Source organism: Lacerta agilis, chromosome 5 (genome assembly GCF_009819535.1).
Source record: "Lacerta agilis isolate rLacAgi1 chromosome 5, rLacAgi1.pri, whole genome shotgun sequence".
NCBI lineage: Eukaryota > Metazoa > Chordata > Lepidosauria > Squamata > Lacertidae > Lacerta > Lacerta agilis.
In genome coordinates, this window is record NC_046316.1 from 30,840,170 (window position 1) to 30,861,209 (window position 21,040).

A 21,040-nucleotide genomic window follows, 5' to 3' on the forward strand; every position below is an offset into this window, starting at 1 on the left:
ATAGAGGTTGCAGTTCTATACTGGAATGGAATATAATATAATAGAGGTTGCAATTCTATACTGGTCCTGTTTGCTGCCAGTAATCAAACCTTCTTGCCTTCTTAAAAGCCTTTGTGGGCCTGCCAGAGGCTTCAACTTATTGTTAAGGAGGACTGAAAGATGAAGTACAAAGAAGAACCAAATTTGCTTTTGTGGTAACATGCAACAGAAGAATTATCTGCCTTTAATGAGCAGCAACAAATATACCAGTAGATGCCCCATTCCTGAGAAAACCAACAATTAAGTGGATAAGAATGCGATGATCTGAAGTATGCTCAATATGGGTTGGACCTCAGTGATTACTTATCTGAGTTTTTTTGGAGGGAACAGCCAGTGTATTGGCTTTTAACCCCCAGATTACTTGCTCATCAAAGCAAACAATGGATACGTATCTGACAAAATCAGCACTATTTATCTGTTACTACGGAGACCTTGTTCCTAGTGTTGGAGAGCGCTTCCTCCAGAGGCAGTGATGGGAACCAACCCAGACAGATTTAAAAAATGGTTTAGAAAAAAATATATCATAGAGCGGTATATCAATGGCTATAAGCCATGATGGCTGTGCACTGTCTCCACAGAAGCAGCAATGCTTCTGAATACCAGTTGCTGGAAACCACAGGGGAGATGAGTGCTCTTGTGCTCAAATCTTTCTTGTGGGTTTTCCACAGGCATTTGGTTGGCCACTGTGAAAACAGGATGCTGGACTAGATGGGCCATTGGCCTGATCCAGCTGGCTCTTCTTACGTTCTCACGTTAGTATATCAATGAAAGAAGAACAAGCTGCCTGCTAATATAGTAGCAACATGGCCAAAGTTCAATTTTCCTTTGAAATGAAAGATTATAGGAGGGTTCATATGTTATTACCAACTAAAGTGGTATTGTAAAAATAAAGGGTATTGGGGAAATCAATTCTTGGCAGGGTAAACATTAATATGTATTTAACTTTCACATTTTTTGAACTCAACAGAAATGCAGAAATATTAAGGACATGGGCCAGTAAAGTCAATTCTTAAAGTATCACCTTGAGAAATGAGATAAGGAACATTAAGCTAATCATAACAACAACAAATATAAACCATTAATTAATTATTTGGTAGTGGTAATTGCCCGAAGCAACTATAAGAAACTAAATTAAACTTCAGCAACTTTCTAAATTAATAACTCCCTGAACTAGTAATTAAAAAGGTTGCTGCTTTGGCTCTGTTTTTTTATTCAACTGTAAAATACGAGATAAACATACTATTAAACATAACAAAACCATAGCAAAAGGATTTCCCAGTTTTTGACATGCAGAATTAAATGATTCCTCATAATCTCCTCCAGCCACTCATTTGTGTTTTCTGCTTTACCTGTCATTCTTCATTTTTTTTTTAAAAAAGGTATCTACACACACAATCATGGGAGGTTTCCCCCCACCCCATAAATTGTATTGAAACTTTTCATCATAAGATAAAATAAAAAACAATCTAATTTAAAATAAACAAAAAACAAAAACAAAATAACATCAAAAAAGACAGAGAGGAAGAGCAAAGAAAATACAGAGCCCTCTCTCAAAGGTAAATATTAACCCTTGTCTCACACTGAAGGGGGTGGAGCTCCCCCTCCCCCTAAATCACAGCATACCAGCATCCTTGGCTAATTAACAACATGTATATTTTGGCACTTTTAAGTCATACATCAAAGAACATTTCCAGAATAATGTAGACTATGGCATATGTGATTAGTTAAAATATATGGTTGAGATAGGCACAAATTTCAATTTAATTTGCAATCATTTCACATTAAAAAATATGATGGGATTCATCTCTTAGACATCACAAACCAGACATATTTTGAAGGGAGAGAAAGAGAGAGATTTTGCACATACTCAACTGCACCTTCTTGTTTTTGCACTTACAGAAATAAATTGTAGCATTTAATGCACATATTTTCCAGAGCTAAGGTTCCTCCATGCCAACTGGAAAGACATGTTGCTTTGCCAATCAGCTGAGGAAAAAAAGGTGGCATAATACCTGAACGGGGGAAGGAAAATGAAGGAATGGCCTATCCAGCGCAATGTTGCCTTGGATTAGTGCTTTCCATACCGTCTGCTAGAATACACTAGTGTACTGCAATAAATACTTTTGTTAAATATTTAAAACAGGCATAGGCAAACTCGGCCCTCCAGATGTTTTGGGGCTACAACTCCCATCATCCCTAGCTAACAGGACCAGTGGTCAGGGATGATGGGAGTTGTAGTCCCAAAACATATGGAGGGCCGAGTTTGCCTTTGCCTGATTTAAAAGCTATGATGACCCTAATTTGAGAAGGGGGCACGGATAGAACCTGTGAGTGGCTGCTCCATCTGGTGAGCTATCAGAACTGCAGCTTGGAACATCTTTGCGTCAAGCTCTGGGTTTGATTTCAAATCTCCATTCTCAGTCCAGGCACCAGTTAAATCTTTTTTGTTGTCGTTCAGTCGTGTCCGACTCTTCGTGACCCCATGGACCAGAGCACGCCAGGCATGCCTATCCTTCACTGCCTCTTGCAGTTTGGCCAAACTCATGTTAGTAGCTTCGAGAACACTGTCTAACCATCTCATCCTCTGTCATCCCCTTCTCCTTGTGCCCTCCATCTTTCCCAACATCACTTATTTCAGAAATTCCATAGCTAGATAGATATTTTATGGGATGCAACAGTAAGCTGGTGGAGACAGTACTGCATCGTTTTCTTGCAGAATTAATGGTGCATGAGTAGTGTTGAGGGAGTGATTCTGGTTATATTATGGAGCTTCCTTTCACTCAGGCTCTTGGTTCATCTAGCCAAGTACTGTCCAGTCCATCTCTGCAAACTCTGCAAAGTTTGTAGCTGAAACCCATTAATTAGAGGCAGCAGGGACTAGAGTTGGGAGCTTCCAAATTCTACCTGAGAGTAGAAAAACTGCATTTTGAAAAAATCATGGAAGTAGATCATCTGTGGGTCTCTTCCTCTGACATGACACTAGTCATGTGAATAGAGTAGCACTCATAGGTTGGCCTGCTGAGTGCTGTAGTAACATTCTGGGCCAGTTCAGTACAATGCTATGTCTAAATGCCATCGATTCCAACAGCCTGAATGAAAGATATGGGTCTGGCAAATGGCTGGGAGCTGCTGGCAGAGTCTGAACAATCCTCAAAATTACAATATCTAAAGCAGAACTTTCCAAACTATGTGTCGCGACACGTTAGTGTGTCAGCTGCAGTGTGTAGGTGTGTCGCGTGAACTACAGTTACCAGCATTCTTTGGCGGAAGTCCACATGCTTTAAATGTGCTTTTTAAACGCATGGTGTGCACACAGGAAACCAAATCTACCAAAAGTCATTTTTCCTTCACCCAGTGTGAAGCCACTATTCCTGTTTCATCTGATAGCAGAAGATGTAGTTACTTAACTGGATTTATAGAGATGGTACAGCAATCACATTAAAAATTTAGAAAGGTACTTTGAGCAAATGGCGAATTTGTAACTATGAAAAGCCTGAGAAACATGTAATGCAGCAATCAGTGCATTTTTACTCGTTCCTGTTACTCCGGGGCGGTAATAAAACAAAGAAACCTAGTCAAGCAATTATGCAGATGATGTGTTGAACAAGAGGACAAACATTCCAGTTTGGGATCATGATGAGGTATGACATGTGCATTCCCAACATAGGGACAACATATTTTTCTGCTTTTAACAGCTCCACTTTTTCCTCATTCTTTAATCACTCCCTCTAATAGCAAACACAGGCATTAAATAAGGCTGGAACAAAAACTGGGCCACTAAGAAAAAAGGGGGGAGTATCAACATTCCTTTTCCATTTGGATAATAAAATGAAAAACTGGGGTCAGAGATGGAATGCCCTGCTTCATCCCCTTAAATATCCTGGAGAAATACATGGCTAAATTAACATGTGCTATTAAGGTCAGATGAGGAATATGCAGGAAAAATGATTTTTAGGAGATATGGAAGGTGTTTGTAGAATTTGTACTGTTAAAACAGAAAGAGGTGTTAAAACATCACAAGAGGCGTTGAAATTTTGGGAGGTTGGAAAGTTACAATGGAACGGTCTCGGGGTGGGGTGCTCATTTTTATCCTTTTTTATTTATTATTATTACTTTGTGAAGAAGAAGAAGAAGAAGAAGAAGAAGAAGAAGAAGAAGAAGAAGAAGAAGAAGAAGAAGAAGAAGAGACGACGATGACAACATGGTTGGATGGCTAGATGGAAACCTAAATATGAGTACTGCTGCTAACAGGAAACATACATTGCAGTATTCTGTTGCAGCTCCCATCATTCAAATATAGAAACCAGTCAAAAGGGAGCACAATTGAGAAGCAACAATAGCATATACATTATGTGTCAAAATGGTGTGCTGAAATTTAAATTGCTTATAGATATCCCCTAAACATTCAGAAAGACCAATCAGCATTTCAGTGCACAATTGCCAATAAATGGGGGTGTGAGGAATATGGCATGTCCACCTTTATTTTTATTTGCTCTTTGGCTAGTTTCCAGATATGCAAGATGATGATGATGATGATGATAATGATGATGATGATGATGATGATAATAATAATAATAATAATAATAATAATAATAATAATAATAATAAAATTTATAATTTATACCCCACCCATCTGGCTGGGTTTCCCCAGCCACTCTCATTCCTTCCTATTTTTCTCACAATGTGCCTAATTTGATTCAACAATGGTTGTGTTGGGCTGCGGCTCCAGACCCACTAAAAACTGCTGGTACCAAAACTGCTGATTTCAAGAGCTGGGCAACCTTCCTTCAGTGATGCAAACTGCAGCAGTGAAAGCAGATAAAATTGATTACAGTCAGAGACCTCAAACTTCTAAGGGAACTGTAAATAGTTTTGAACTGGGTTTTTCAGATTTTTGGTGCTTTGGGCAGAAACAGTCAGGAGTTTTCTGAGTTCGTTGGGCTTGGATTCTGTCTTGGGAATCCATCAGCCTAAGCTGGCTGTTCCTTCTCTACCATTCCTTCTCAACTTTAGACTTCTAACAATAAATATATTTTCACAAATTCACCAAACAACTCCAGTGATCTTTTCTCCAAAGGACAATGCCCTAGCAAATGTTGCTCTAAACTTCCTACTGCCTGGGGTAATAAAATCTGAAGAATTCTATTATTTTAACGTACCATCCTGCAGAGTCAACTAAATATTCTAAATGAAGAAACAGTAAGTTACTGGGGAAAGACTGTGATACCATAATTCAGTTCACAGCAAAATGAAACACAGTTATAGACGTGGTGTAGGTGAAAGCTCCTTCTCATGTGCAATAAATGAAATGCAGCTCAACAGCTTTTGCTCTTAACATTGTGTATACGTATTAATTAGCCCAGTGCCTCCTGGCACTGAAACCTGATGCAGACTTTGGTGTCTGAGGATTGGATGGCTTAGAGCAGGAGTAGGCAACCAATCGCCTTCTCAATCCGGTTCGCCGATGGTCCGGGAATCAGCATGTTTTTACATGAGTAGAATGTGTGTTTTTATTTAAAATGCATCTCTGGGTTATTTGTGGGGCATAGGAATTTGTTCATCCCCCCCCCAAAAAAATATATAGTCCGGCCCACCACATGATCTGAGGGACGGTGACTGGCTCACGGCTGAAAAAAGTTTGCTGACCCCTGCGGGCTGGTGTCTCAGATCCAAGCCTGCTTGCAAATTGGCCAATGGCAGGCAGGCTTGGAGGCAGAGCTGTTCCGGTGAAGGGCCTGATGGAGCAGGTAGGCTCCCTTCAGGTCCACTCCCAGGGGATTTAAGGCAGCCCTGCTCTAGCACCTTGGTTTTTATCAGATCTCCCACCCATCTACCTCCTTTCATGCTGTCTCAGACCTTGCTATGGCAAGGTCGCCATGTTCAGGGCCGAGCAGAAATTTGTCCACTATGCAAATTGGCTACAGCCTGGTGTTCTTGCCCACCTCATACCAATCGTCACAACTTTGGTGGTTTTGGCATTCGGCAAACCTTAGTCTTGGTTGGGGGAGGTTGTAGTCTCTGCCTGCCCCTCCCAAAATCTAGGGTATCCTGTTAAAGGGGTCTGGGAGGAGTTGCTTCTGTCTGTATGCCCAGGCGGGGGCTTGGATCTCAGCACTCCTAAAGGCAGCAACCCCCACGGGGGTCCCCCCATTTGATGTAAGTCATAGGAACCCTCATTGCCAGATTGACCCTTGACGTCACTTCTGGCAGGTGGGCTGGATATAAGTGGTTATCCAAAGCCTCTGCCAAACCTCTTTCATTTGTTGTTAATAAAGTTGTGACCTGATTTGAGCCCATTCAAGCTGTGTTGCGTCCTTTATTTACTGTTCCGCTGAAGAGGCGGCGGGGGACAGACGGACTGCAGAGTCTGAACATGCAACCATAGAAGTTTCCTATTTGAGACACTGGAAAACAACAAAACAAGTCTTAACTGCATGGGGTTGGGCAAATCAATATTTGTTTCCTTCATGCTGCCCCAAGCATGTATACTTGGATCAACATTTAATTCTCTTCTGCTTTTATATTTATTGTATGCAGGTTTTTGAATCTTTTCATGAGGATTTAGCTGTGAATACCCACAGAACAACTCTAGTTGTTTCGGGCTACAAACTCATTCCAACAACTGTTGAATATTTACTGCTAAATAGTGCCAACTTTATTACGGAGCTGGCTGCTCTTGAGACCACTGTCTCAAGAGAGTAGCATGGCCCACAGGACTGCAGAATTTGGCCATCCTTTATCAACAGGCATTTTGTAATATGACAATGCACTGACTGCTGGGGTTAGCATTTTTGAAAGAGCCTTTAGGAAACAGCTATGGGCTGAAGTAGAAAATAAAAATAAAAATCTGCTTGGGGTGACTGACCTGAAATACAGATTAACTAGATTCTATAGTCACCCCTTTTTTACATACACTCTTCAAAAAGCCTGAGGAAAAAATAATTTACCCAAAGAGATTGAACTGAGCCACAGTCAGTCCATAAAAATAGAGAAGTATTTGAAATATAAACCATGACTGAAACCCATACTGCATAAATAAAATGTGTTTGGTATTACAACAATCACCAAATGTAAGTGTTCAAGACCAAGAAAGTATAAAACTGACAGGAATAAATGGTACTGAAAGTACTGGTAGATGCAGCAAGTAGGTTTCTATAAAATTAGTCAGATCGTCTGGTAAAGTGATGTAAAACAAGCTAGCATAATGGTAGATGCTCCTTTTAATTTGAAAGGGCATCAAAAGTTGTAACATCTACTCCAAAGGGTTTTGCTATGAATTTGATTGTGGCTTGGGAAACAGCATCGTCAGCCTGGAGCTGTGCAGGGTCAGGCCCAGTCTGCCTGCCTCACCTAACTCTCAATCTCTGACACCATGAAGCAGATACGGTGGTTGTTCTGCTGTTCTCCAGAGCCCCAGTGGTGGCAGTGGGCAGTTGGGATTGCTATGTTTGTCTGTGGAAGAAGATAATTCATATTCAGAGGCACACTGTTTCTGTGTTTAGGGGCGGGGTGTGTGCATCTCTGAACACCCGTTGCTGGAGAACAAACAATGTGAGCAGGCTGTCACCTTCACATCCTGCTTATTGGCTTCCAGCAATTATCTGTTGGGAAAGGTAGGACTGGCCTGAAAGTGGTTCACCATCTCTGCAGCCTTGATCTCAGGCTGTAGAGATGGTAAGGCAATTTTTGCATATTTGAGAATGACCGCTCCCCACATCAAATGGGGGGTGACATTTGTGTGGTCATGCGTGGCCCCCTGAATTCCTGGGTGACACCTGGAAGTTTGGCTGGCTGCGCCCTCCCCCAGTTAACTGTCCAATCCTGCCTGGGGGAGGCGTTGCTAAGGGATTGGCCAGGTAAGGGGAGGGACTACCCAGCCCACACAATAGAGGGTGTAGCTTACCTGGGAAGCAGCAGTTGGCTCCAGAGCTTCTCCCACCCTCCACTCCCTCAATTAACGCTTATTTTGCAGGTTAACCTCTTTTTCACAGGTACGCAGGCGCTGCTATGTCAAGGCCGCTGTTGAGGGGCCGGAAAGGAATTTCCTTCACCTTTCCCATAGCAATTCGTCACAACTTTGGCGGTTTCAGGCCTTGGGCGGAATCCTTTAGTCATCTTCCTAAATAGGGGGGGGGGGCGTGGGGCAGTGACTCCATGCCCCCAGTACAGCGGTGATAACAGGGTTCCCCGTTAAAGGGGTATTGGGGGAGGCTTTGGCCATACGCCGAGAGGTTGTCATTGCTCTCCCCCACCAGTTGCAGCAAACAGGGGGCGGGCTCTCTGCTTGAACATATGTTCTCCAGAGCCAGCCCAATCCCCACACATTCTGGATAACCCTGACATTGCCCAGATCCCCAGCTGGAGGCTGGGTAGGAAAAATGCCCAATGCCTGAGCCAAGGTCTCCCTACATCTGAATCTTAATAAAGTTCTGGCCAATTTTAATCCCATAACACGTTGTCTTGTGTCAGGGATCGCCTGGGGTTTGGGGGGACTCCGCCTGTCCATGCAATGCACTGAAGAAATTGTTGTGACTTTCAGGAGGTGGGAGATGAGTGAGGAACTTAGTTTTAGCATTCTGGGAGACTAGATGTATTTCTATTTGTTGTTATTAAATATTTATTTATTTATTTATTAAAAAAGGGTTTGCCTTTGTGGGAAAGTGGTGGCAGTGATCTGCCCCATCTGTGTCCATTTTTGCCTTCAAAGCATCTGAGGGAGAAATCTACATCACATTGTAGCATCCTTTAGAGTGCATGGCAGGGGGAGGCATCACCAAGCCCACCGTCCTACTACTACTACTGTATGGAAGAGGAGACAATCGTGTTTTCCTCTATCTGTAAGTGAAACTATGAATTTCTTCCTCAGATGCACTGTGGTGAGAATGCCCTGGAAATGGGGGTGATCATTGCCACCACTTGCTTATGCTGATAAAATCTATAAAAATCTATAAAAAGTGCAGGGGAGAGAGAGAGAGAGAGAGAGAGAGAGAGAGAGAGAGAGAGAGAGAAGCCCCTGCTGGTGACTGATAGATTACAGTGTTTCTTAAATGTGGGTTTCCAGCTGCTGTTGGACCACAACTCCCATCATCCCTGACCACTGGGTCTACTAGCTAGAGATGATGGGAGATCCAAGTTTGAGAAACACTGAATTACTTATAATGATAAGTCACTGCTTGAAAAAGTGCCCCAGGCATCTTGATATTGTATTCATGCCATTGTGTTTGTTTTTGGTTTTTTTTGCCCTGCCCACACCCTCACAAATGTGCCAAAAATATTCCCAAAAGATTGTTTAGCACAGTCCTAGGGTGAAGATGGATGTTTCATCTGATACAGCAGGGCTCTTCTTGTGTTTTTATTTACTTTTTAATTGTATATATGGACTTCAACACATATACTCATTTGGCTAGTGGATAAAATGGGAAATTGCTCCAAATACCTTACCGGCATATTTCCTTTAAGCCTGCAAGCTATTCTCAGCATGGTGTTTCACTTCATATCACCAGTGTTCTATCAGCACTAATGAGGCTCTCTTTAAAATAATAATAAAAAAAAACCAGAACAACAAATTCAGAGAATTGATGTTGGGAATACTTGGTAAATCCATTAGTGTTATATTATACCAGCTGTCCTAGAACAAGCTATTTTAAGTCCTAACCTGTCTGCTCATACATCTGTTGTTAACGTGGGGTTGGTTTCAGATAACCACTTTTTCTTTTCTTTTCTTTTTTGGTGCCACAATATTTTTATCCTTCAATTTCTTAATGTTTAAACATGGAGCTGTACTTCAGAACAGGCCTTTATTTGCCTCAAAAGTCACGATCATGAAAAGGAGATCCTATCTGCTGGTTGGATCACAATGTCCACCATCTCAAGGCTCGGCAGGTGTTTGGAGAGTTTGACGTGCAGGTGTCTGCTTGATGTGATGTCTACTGGTAGGGCAGTACAGCCCACTGGAGAGGACAGGTTTGGTGCTTTGCCCACAGTGATGTGTGCCACTGAGATGCACAGAAATAGAACCCATGCCATAGACATGAGATCCTCTTTCTTGGATTTGATGAGGATCCAAACCTCTGAGCTGATCTTTTCCACTTGTTCTGGAGGAAGAGAAGTTGGGCCTCTGGAGGTGCCCAGCAGGGTCTTCAGGTAGACTAGCTGATTGTTTGGAGTTAGGTGGCTCTTCTTGAAGTTTACCAGGAACCTATAAGTCTGGAGGGTGTTGAGAGTGGAAATTTTCTTTGTCCCAGGTGATGGCAACTCATGTTATGCCATTGGCCAGGGGTAGGGTTCCTGAAGGAAGATGTCCCCATACAGCCTGCTTTATCTGTATGAGCATGGCTTCTATTGACTGAAAAGGTGGAGGAGAAAAATCAAAAGTGGTCTGAGGCAACAGGTGCCTTAGCAATAAAGAAAAGGGCCTCCCTGTGATTTCCCACCCCAGGGAATGCTTGCCGCCAAGTCTTTTCCAGCTACCCGCTGATCTTTGTGGTATGAGGCAACAACTTTCTTGCCTAGTGAAGGCAGAGTTCATAAATGCTGCTGGCAAGCTGGTTTAACTCCCTTTTTATTTTTGGCAGGAAAAGACAAAGAGAGACAGAACTGAGGAAAAAACACGAGAGAAGGAGCTTGTGGACCAGCAGAACAGAGGGAGAACGGCAATGAATTTAAAACAGCAATGTAAGAAGGGGCAAGACAAGGTATGTATATTAAAAACACCCGAGGAGAGAGCAAAGAATGGGAGCAAATGGAGATTTGGATTCACGCAACAGAGGCATGAGCAAACTGAATTCTGGGAGCCCTGTATCCCCAAATGCTCCTAGCTGCCTTTGAGCTGTGGGCAGAGCCAAGACCCAAACTGCTGACCTTTCATTGCAGGAATGGGAAAACGGTAATTCTCATAACAAAAACCTTCTTTATGCTTTCTGTTCAGATTTAACCATTTCATGGGATTATACAGGACAGGCTCAAATGTGATTAAATACTCATGTGTGGAAATTTTGCAAGCCTGGTTAAACTGGAATCCAAGGGATTTAGATTCTGTTACTTGTGATTAACTCTCTGGGGTTGCACTCATATTTCCAAATTCAGTGGTCTTGTGAGAGCAGATTTCATTCACTACAAAGCTAGGGATAGTTCTGTGGGGCCACTCACTTTGTTCCTAATGAGCCGCCACCTTCATGGAATTCAATAGAATTTAAGAATACAAGAGCAGCTCCTCTGGATTAGATCGAAAGCCTATTAAGTCCTGCAACCTGTTTCTTGTGGTGGTGGACAACAAGATCCCTCTGAAAAACCCAGAGACAATTCTTAAAGAAAATAACCCTCTGCTGTTGTTGTAGCACAGAAATTTGGGGGAAGAGCTGTGGCTTAATAGAGCATCTGCTTTACATGCAGAAAATCCAAGATCTTCCAAAATTCTGGTGAGCTACTGCTAGTACGTGTAGACAATACTGAGCCAGATAGACCAATGGTCTGACTCAGTGTAAGGCAGCTTCCTACGTTTCAATGATATTCAGTGGCATACTACCTTTGAACATGGTGATAACATATAGCCACTATGACTTGTGGTCATTGATGGACCTAAACTCCATGTATTTGTCTAATCTTCCTTTTAAAGCCATCTAACTTAGTCATGGAGGGCACAAGGAGAAGGGGACGACAGAGGATGAGATGGTTGGACAGTGTTCTCGAAGCTACTAACATGAGTTTGGCCAAACTGCGAGAGGCAGTGAAGGATAGGCGTGCCTGGCGTGCTCTGGTCCATGGGGTCACGAAGAGTCGGACACGACTGAACAACAACAACAACAACTTAGTCATATTCTTGTGGCAGTGACCTTCATACACTAATCAGAGAATATTCATTTACATCAATCGATCTCTGACACCCACAATAAAATATGTAAGTTTGACATCGTTGATTTTAAGGGACATAAACAAGATGCTGCTGCTGCTGCTGATGATTAATGGTTTCAGGACTACATCCTCAATATGCAACTTGAATAATGTGTGAGGAAAAAAACCTGAAAGCATTGACCTAAGCTATTAAAGGAGGCTTCAAGCATGTACTTTTTTTTTTACAAAGCCTAATAGGTTCCCCATAATCTACAACAAGTTTCTCCACTTAGCTTCATGTATATAATTAATTGAGTGTTGGAAATGGATACGCTGACTGCAAAATCAGATTCTCCAGGGTCACAATACAACTAGGTACATATTCCACTATAAATAGCATGAATGCAGTCACACTCAGCTGCACGACATTGTTGAAATCTCTGGTACGCAGTGGATTAACTTTGAGTCCTAGAAGTTTAGAGTTATATATGTACTCTCCTGCTACTTCAAGGACATTGTCAGTAGTAAAAGAAAAACATATTAAGTTGCTGTCATAAGAATCAAAAATAATTACCAAATGATTAAAGACTAATTTTGGATTAATTCCACCTATTTATTTTAATTATGATTAAGTTCCAATTGCAAAATGTTTGTACTGAATAGTTCAAATAAAATGTGAGTAATTATTTAGCGGCTTTCCTCAATGAATATCTGTCGAATGTGTCTAATTGGGCTCATTAATTTCCATCTTTCCCTATAGATTTATGCAGCATAATGGCTGGTTTGTGTAACATGGAACCTTTCTTGTAAATGTGTCACAGAAGCTATTTAGTTCAAATTCCTAACAGCCCCCATCTGTTTATATTGGATACAGCCCCAGTGAAATTCCGGTGGGTCGTAAGATAAATTAACAATATATTTCCTTTGAAGTAGTGTTTTCTTTCACTTCAATAAATAGAATACATTGTGAAATTAACTTCTTTGAGCTATGTATGTATGTATGTATGTATGTATTTAACCCCCCCTTACACATTTATGGTCACAAGAGATCTGAAAAGTCACAAAATAATCTAGAACTTTTTGCCATACTCCATACTCCATGTATTCTCTCAACATTACTATCTAATGTTTCACCCTCCATCCCTTTGAGTGTATTTTAATTTGAGGATTTCATTAAAAGGGTATGGGGATCATTTATAGATCGATTAAAGTGAAATAAGAGCACATCCAACATATTGTAATTTAAACGAAAACTCTAATTTGCAACCCAATAATTGCTTCATATTGATGTAGGATTTAAGATAAGGAAATGCTAATTATTCAGAGGTTTGTTTGTTTTTTAAATTCACATCTCCAGGAAGCTTGGAACTGCTGAATTTTTCTGTTGTGAACCGCCTTGGGACCTTTGGATTAAGGGTAGTAAACAAATTTTAACGACAACAACAACAGTGAAAGAATTACAGTATTGGGGGTCTGTGAGTCCACATACGAGTTATCCTTGTTAGTCATTTCAAATCCCAGAGTCCTTTTACTCTAACTGTGGTCACTGCCAAACATATGAACTGTAACTTAATTTGTGTATCTTATGCCAATACCAGATTAGTAAAGTGCCCCCCAATGTAGGAAGAGGATACTCCTGGGGGTACTCTGTCACTTGAGGTCCCAGTGCTTTTGTGTGGCAAGGAGTGTCTATTACCAGCTATGGCTGGTACATCAGTTACAGCCATTCCTGGATCAGAATAACATTCCACTGTAGTGCCTGCTCCTGTATCCTCATGATTAGATTGTTGTAACACACTCTGCACGATGCTTCCCTTGAGGACGGGCTGGAAACTGCACCATGGTCCATAGCTGTCAACTTCCCCCCCCCCTTTTAAGGGAAACTCTCTTATTCTGAATAGGATTCCTCGCAAGAAAAGGGAAAAGTTGACAGCTATGCATGGTCTTTGGCGAAACTGCTGCCATGGACCAGTAAAGCACAAAAAGTAAGGCTTGTTTGGCCACCTCATGAGAAGAGAAGACTCCCTGGAAAAGACCCTGATGTTGGGAAAGATGGAGGGCACAAGGAGAAGGGGATGACAGAGGATGAGATGGTTGGAAAGTGTCCTCGAAGCGACTAGCATGAGTTTGGCCAAACTGCGGGAGGCAGTGGAGGATAGGGGTGCCTGGTGTGCTCTGGTCCATGGGGTCACGAAGAGTCGGACACGACTGAACGACAACAACAAGGCTAATTATTTCTTTGCAGTACTCCATGAAGGTCTGGCTGTTTGAGTATCTGAATGTATGATGTGCATAGTGAGGTTGGGGTACTAATTCCTCATGTTTGGATAAGTGAATTTTTCATATAAAGAGCATTTGGATAGGAAGACCTAAGTGTATACAGGATTGTGTTAAAAGTCATCCTCTGATCACTTGTATGATGAAGGGATATACACACAACTTCAATAAGGATCAGTTTGAGATAATTGGTATCATAGGGTAAAAAATGGCACACTTACTCTCTGTCGATGACGAGACATGTTACGGCTTCAGCAGCGATAACATTGGCTGTCCGAACATCTTCTCTGAAAGGACAATAATATGCATTTTACACAATTTGCCAACAGTCTCTACAGTAAAGTAAACCATTCACACAGTAATGTACCTTGCAAATGAGAATTATGTTTTAGTGATTTATTATATTTTAAACCATTAAAAAAATAACGTCTTGTTTTGTTTTAAATCTTGCAGCTCTTTAGAAATATTTCCAAAACAACATTATCATAAGAAGTCATTTTCTCGGCAGATAGGTTACTCAGTCATTTCTATGCCTTTTTACAAATTCATTTATCTTGATTATGGGTCTCTCTGACTTTGTGGTTCAGTATGAGAGAAATGAGCAACTAATTCAGCACCGAGGGCCACGTAAGAAGCATGAATATTTAACTGAGTGTTATTATCATTATCTGCACGTCATTTTTAAAGAAGCCAAAAAAGTTCTTCAGAAGATCACATCCCAAACTAGATGAGATTGCTGCAGAATTGCGGCTTTAAAAGCAGGCCTATCCTGTTCAGGATTAAAATGTATTTATTTTAACTATTTATGAGTTGAAATCACTCAAGACCACATGCAAAATAGCAGGTAAAATACAATTCTTATGATAATAAAATATAATACATCACTAAACTTCTCATAAACCCACATTACTAAAACCAGTGATAACAAATACACATTCAGCCCTAAGGCAAAACACAGCATTTTTGCAAGACCACTAAAGAACGAAAATGCAGCATCACAGAGAACCACACCTACACATGCCAGTGAAAATAAGTAATTGGGTCTTCACGGCTTTTCAGAGGAACCGAAATGTAGCAGCTTTGCTGGTAGTGAACTTCAAAGTCATGGGGCCACCACGGAGAAAGCCCTCACCTTTGTACCTGACAACAGGGAGTTGAGTTGCAATTTAAATAGTCAAATGTACTAAACTTCCCCTTCTGCTTGGGTTTCCCCCTACAGCTTTTAGTAGACTACCTTCTGGTACTGGACTGTCAGTTAGTGTGTGTGTGTGTGTGTGTGTGTGTGTGTGTGAGAGAGAGAGAGAGAGAGAGAGAGAGAGAGAGAGAGAGAGAATGAAAGAGACTTCAGGTGATGGATTGCAGAGACAAAAGCAGTTGGCAGGGGCCCATTTACAGACCTCCAGTCTGCCACAGTCATGTAGTTTTGGGCCTTTATACCATCATTATTTTGAGTCAGTATTTACCATACAGCCAATAGCCAGGGATAATGGGAGTTTTAGTCCAGTGAAATCTGAAGAGTCATAGGTCCTTCACACCTCAATATATACATATTGCAAACTCAGGGGCCAATATATATGATGCTAAAAGTTTAGCAGGGCCTCTAAGGGTGGGAGTCACAATGGCTTAATGAAGAACTGAGCATGATCAGTGGCAATAGAAGATACAGTGACTATTAAAGGGGGCGGAGGACATAACTGTCAACCTTCCCTTTTTTGAGGGAAATTCCCCTATCAGTACTATAGTCTTAAGTATAGTACTGATAGGGGAATTTCCCGCAAAAAAAGGGAAGGTTGACAGCTATGGCGGGGGAACTGAATGGAACAGAGTCTTCTGGAAAAGAAAATGTCACACTGCAACATTTCACTGTAGTTGCCATTTGTTATCCTCACATTTGGAAAGGCTGACCCACACCGTGATTTTATATTGCACCCGCAACACCATCTCTGTAATGCTGTTTGAAGGCCATTTGCAATATTGCACTGATAGCTTATCATCACTTTCCGTAGAAGTACTGCTCAATCAAAAGGGATTTTTAGTACAAAAGAACTCTGTTCTCTTACTGATAAAAATGCTACTTTTATATGATATAAAAGTATACAAATTGACTCTCAGCTTTATAAATCAAAATCTGATATGAGGTTGGCAGTGTAATATGGCTCTTTAAAAAGATATGTATTTAATAAAATTATGGTATCAGCAAACCTGCAGTAACACATCAGTCCTGATCTACTGCTTTCAAAGTTTTTGCTAATTGCAGAATACTCCATTTCTTCATTGCAATGTGTACGCACCTTTAATGCTGCCTTTTGGTTACTGTCATTGATGACACTATATGTATTGCCTAGCGAAAATTGATTTTTAGTGCCGGAGCACGAAGTGCAAAACACAGAATTTACACAAGCCTTCTTTTTTTTTAAAGTGCATTTTAATACCGGCCATGAAGGCTGTGGCAGGTCAGGAAGCAACAACTGTCATTCAACGTTTTATTTAACGTAAAGAGTCACACACAGTGAAAACAATAACATAACAGAGCTCACTACAGTTTATTTTAGAAACTGAGCTCAAACTTTTAGAAAACTAGCAAAAAAGAGCCAGGTTTAATTACAATTAACCCAATTATACTAAGTCACATATCTGTCTGGCTATGGTGCTTAATATACCTCTAAGTTAATAACAGTTTGTTTACGTCAGTAGATTAAGATGTGAGAAATGATTCCAATTCCAAACATGCAGCAAGTTATTAATACTCCTTTCTATTAGTGTAAGCCAAATGTTCATTATAATGCAGCACACAGTAGACAATCACAGTGCTAGCCCCGCTCTCCCCCAACCCACCAGCATAAAATCATTATGAAAATACAATCTGGTGAGCACTGACTCGCAGGTTCTTTCAACTTCTAGGCTGTATTCTTCATCACTACTTCCAGAGAGATAACCCTCGTTCTCAGAGTCACTTTCACTGTCAGAGTAGCCCATAGTTAAGAGTTTGATGTTACCATTTTCCTCCCTGGGAAAACTACTGTTCCCTTCTATCCAATGACCCTACCTTGGGCTCTGGCACAGCTCAGGAATTTTACAGACCTTCCAGCTTAAAACCTTTTAGGCTTGGAAAAGGTCACAGCTGCTCTGGGAAGTATCTCCTGGAAGCAGGATGTAAAATGTAAGCAGAGCATACTGCTGAGCCACAAAGAAGCACAAAGTTCATCTACTCTCATCATCCGTACTCTCTTAACAGTTCTGCTGCACTGAGACCTTCTGCCACCAACAGATGTAGCGGCAAATGCTTTATACTAGCACACACTTAAACATGACACCTGTTAACCCACACAAGGGATCGAGCTAATCTGCATGCCAAAACTTTTTTTTTATTCTTATTTTCTTGTCTAGCTCAGCAGTTTCCTACAGTTCCTTGTGAAGAACACATTCTGTTCTTCAGTATCAAAATGAAGCTGCTTGCTAAAATCAAAAGAAAACCCTTAGAGGCAGGTGGGGAGGAGCCTTATTCGGATGATGATTCCTAGAATTGGTTCGAGATGCATTATAGTTTTATGACAGTGCTACTCAGAAGTAAAACCCATGGATTGCAATGGAACCTAAGTGTGAATAAGATTGCAGCCCCAAACAGGCCACTAGAGCATATGACTAGTAATTGAAATACACCACGTGTTATTCTGGAGAATAATAAATTTTCATGAATATTCATGCTAATAATAAAAATAAAAATAATAGTCCATAAATATAATACAGATATAATTATCTTGTCTTTCTAGTTATTTGAATGCATTTGTTAAGTGTTATTTGTAGGTTGCGGGGAAATGCAAACTTTCTGCTGTTGTATTCATTAACATCTAATTGTGAAAACCACCTGATACATGAAAAATGAAGGATAACAACTATTATTTGAAAAATTGAGGTTTTAATTATTGGTCATTTGATTGTACCACAAATGAGAAATACAGAATATATTATGTTTTTAAAAATGAATGTCAGACACAGGTGTCATGTTTTACTGGGATCTTCACAAAGTACTGGTACTATTACATTCATTTTCAGTATGGAAATCCTGCCTACAATCTAATGTACAGTTAAATGGGTTTAATCCCATGTTTGATTGTGGCCAAAGTGTTTTACAATTATTAACTATCTTCCCTTTGAGGTAGGATGAGTGATAATGACTTGTCCCAGGCGGCCCAGATAGTGCCATGGCAATTTGAACGTTAATCTCCTATGTCAAATGCTATCCACTTCACCACACTGCCTCCAGGCAAATATGAATGAGAAATACACGTCTCCCACCAAATCCTTTTGAAATAAATCCCTGTAGTTCCAAGTGTATGCCATTTCAAAATGGGAGACAAGAGGTTCCTGGTTGAGGTTCCACATTTGACAGAATATCTCATGCCACTGTAAATTGAAAGGCGAAGAAGGATGCAAGCAATTATTTATTTTTAAGGGAAACAAACAGGAGTCTGCACCTTGGCACAATTTCTATAAATGCAGGATTTTGACAGGAAAGCCAGAACCTGTTAAACCTCTTTTGGCCAAGCTGCTATGAAGGCATTCCAAGAACTGGCCATCATAATAAGAGAGGACAGTTGTCAGCAGTGGCTGCAAACTGCAAAGCTGAGGATCTCATTGTTCAGTATCAAATGGAAGAGTAGAAGGAAAGTTGTGAAGGAAATGGATTTAATATTCATTATGCTTGAGTATATAATTTATGGCACCATATGCCATGTTTCCTAAATATTTTTTATTAATTGCCACTGAAACCCTGCTAAGTGTAGCTTTTCAAATGAACCCCTGATTAATACAGTCAAGCTATAGTCTTCTGCTGTACACAATCTGTGCTAAGCAGGTGGCTATGCTGAACTGACAGTATTAATTTTTTTTTAATTCACCAAAGAAGATTCAGATTACAGAGCAGGCAGAAGAAAATTATATCAGCAGTGTGCAATTCATAGCCATCACTGAGTCCTGGAGATTAGATGCTTCTGAAATGTCCCCTTTATCATGATTTAGTCATGCACTTCTTTCTGATTTCTGTTAGCAGCTCCACGCTGTGAGATTATTTTCTTTTACAGTGGTATCTCAGGTTACAAATGCTTCAGGTTACAGACTCCGCTAACCCAGAAATAACGCTTCAGGTTAAGAACTTTGCTTCAGGATAAGAACAGAAATCGTGCTCTGGCGGCGCAGCAGCAGCGGGAGGCCCCATTAGCTAAAGTGGTGTTTCAGGTTATGAACAGTTTCAGGTTAAGAACGGACATCCAGAACAAATTAAGTACGTAACCAGAGGTACCACTGTACTCCCTTGCTAGCACCACAGAGGTTCCGGCGACAAGACATATTATTCATCTTTGCTTTATATGTTCTACTGTGGCTGTATCCTCTTGTGACTGGCATCTCCCCTGCCAATCCGGCACACCCCTGTCTATGCCCATGCATGTGTGTCATCTTGGCATGCATAAGTTTGGGAACAACATGGAGCACCACCCTTAGACTATAATTCAAGGGTAGGGAACCCCTTTCAGCCTGAGGGCTGCATTTCATCAGAGGCAACATTCTGGGGGCCAAATACCAGGGATAAGTGTGGCAGCAGATGCAATTCTTATCCTTGTACAGTAGGCTGAAGTCCAACCACAAAAATATCGCACCGTTTATACACATGCATATATATTTATATATATCTATCTCCATCCAGACAAGCAAAAGGCATTGCTGTAGCTCAAGGACACATTCCAGTCTGACAAAAGAACTGGAGGAGGATGTGGAGCAGAACCAGCAAGGGGCCTGAAGAGTGGGTGTGTGGCCTGATGAGAATCTCAACGGTCACATAGAGAAGTCTAGAGGGCAACCACTGACCCACTCCCCTGGGCCTGAGGTTCCCCATGGCCCACCCAAGTCTCCCACGCTATATCCCATTCTGTTCTGAAGGGTGCCCCAATCTTCAGAAGCAGTCTTTGGGGTTTCATACAGTCACTGGGCAGGGGTGATCAGTGAACATCAGTCTCTAGCCTTGCATGAGTCAAACCATATTCTTGGGTATGAGCCAAAGTAATCCCCCCAGCCCAGGCATCATTGTTAATGTTTTATATTCAGAAATCTCAAAGAAATAAACTTTTTCCGTTGTGAAATATGTGTTATAAATACTTCTAAATTCTCCTTTTTGCTGGAGGGCAACAAGAGTGGAACACAAGGAATAATGAAATCTCACAAAGGTAACAGAGTAGAGTTGAGAACACCCACTCATCCCTAGTAATGCCCAGAGGACATAGAATGGACCTCTAGGGGTTTTCGTTGAGGGATGTAAACTTAATCTCTGGCATTTTAAAACATGTTTTTGCCACTGGGATAACTGTAGCTTCAAAATTTTAAGATATACTGTCAAAGGATTTTTATGTTTGTTTAGCAAAAAGCTTCCAGCTTTTGCGTTGAAAGGATGCTTCATCATCATCATCATCATAACAAACACCTGGCCTAATACTTGCTTTTCGTATGCCACCTGCCTTCTACGGCAGTGGTTGAGGAAGAAGGGAGGCATGAGTATTGGTTTGTTTGTACACTCCAATCACAGCTGAAAGGAACATAGCAATATCTTATAATTTAGAATCTAAAACAGAGCCAATGGCAAAAACATATTTTATGTTACCCGATATTAGCTTTAAGAAAATAAACTCTAAAATGAATTTTTACCGACACTCCTTTTGAAGTATCATAAATATTTTATGCAAAGCTGCGCTCTGTCATCTTAAAAAGTCCATCCAAACTAGGGAGCTGACTTGAAAAGAAATTAACTACTCCCCAGCTCCAGTGGGGGGTGACATTAGTTCGACCTACAGGAAATTATGTTGCTGGGCATATGATAGGAGTGTTAAGAGAGCAATTAGGGCTGTCA

The 21,040-nt window shown here is 41.0% G+C and overlaps 1 protein-coding gene across 6 annotated transcripts in view; it reads right to left on the reverse strand.

Moving 5' to 3' along the window:
- PRKG1 (protein kinase cGMP-dependent 1) overlaps positions 1–21,040 on the reverse strand; it is a 580,751-nt gene that overhangs the window by 62,627 nt on the left and 497,084 nt on the right. For all 6 annotated transcript variants that reach the window (XM_033149161.1, XM_033149165.1, XM_033149166.1 and 3 more), the window contains one exon: positions 14,367–14,432. In XM_033149161.1, the coding sequence (XP_033005052.1) occupies positions 14,367–14,432 (66 nt within the window). The remainder of the gene's footprint in view (positions 1–14,366; positions 14,433–21,040) is intronic.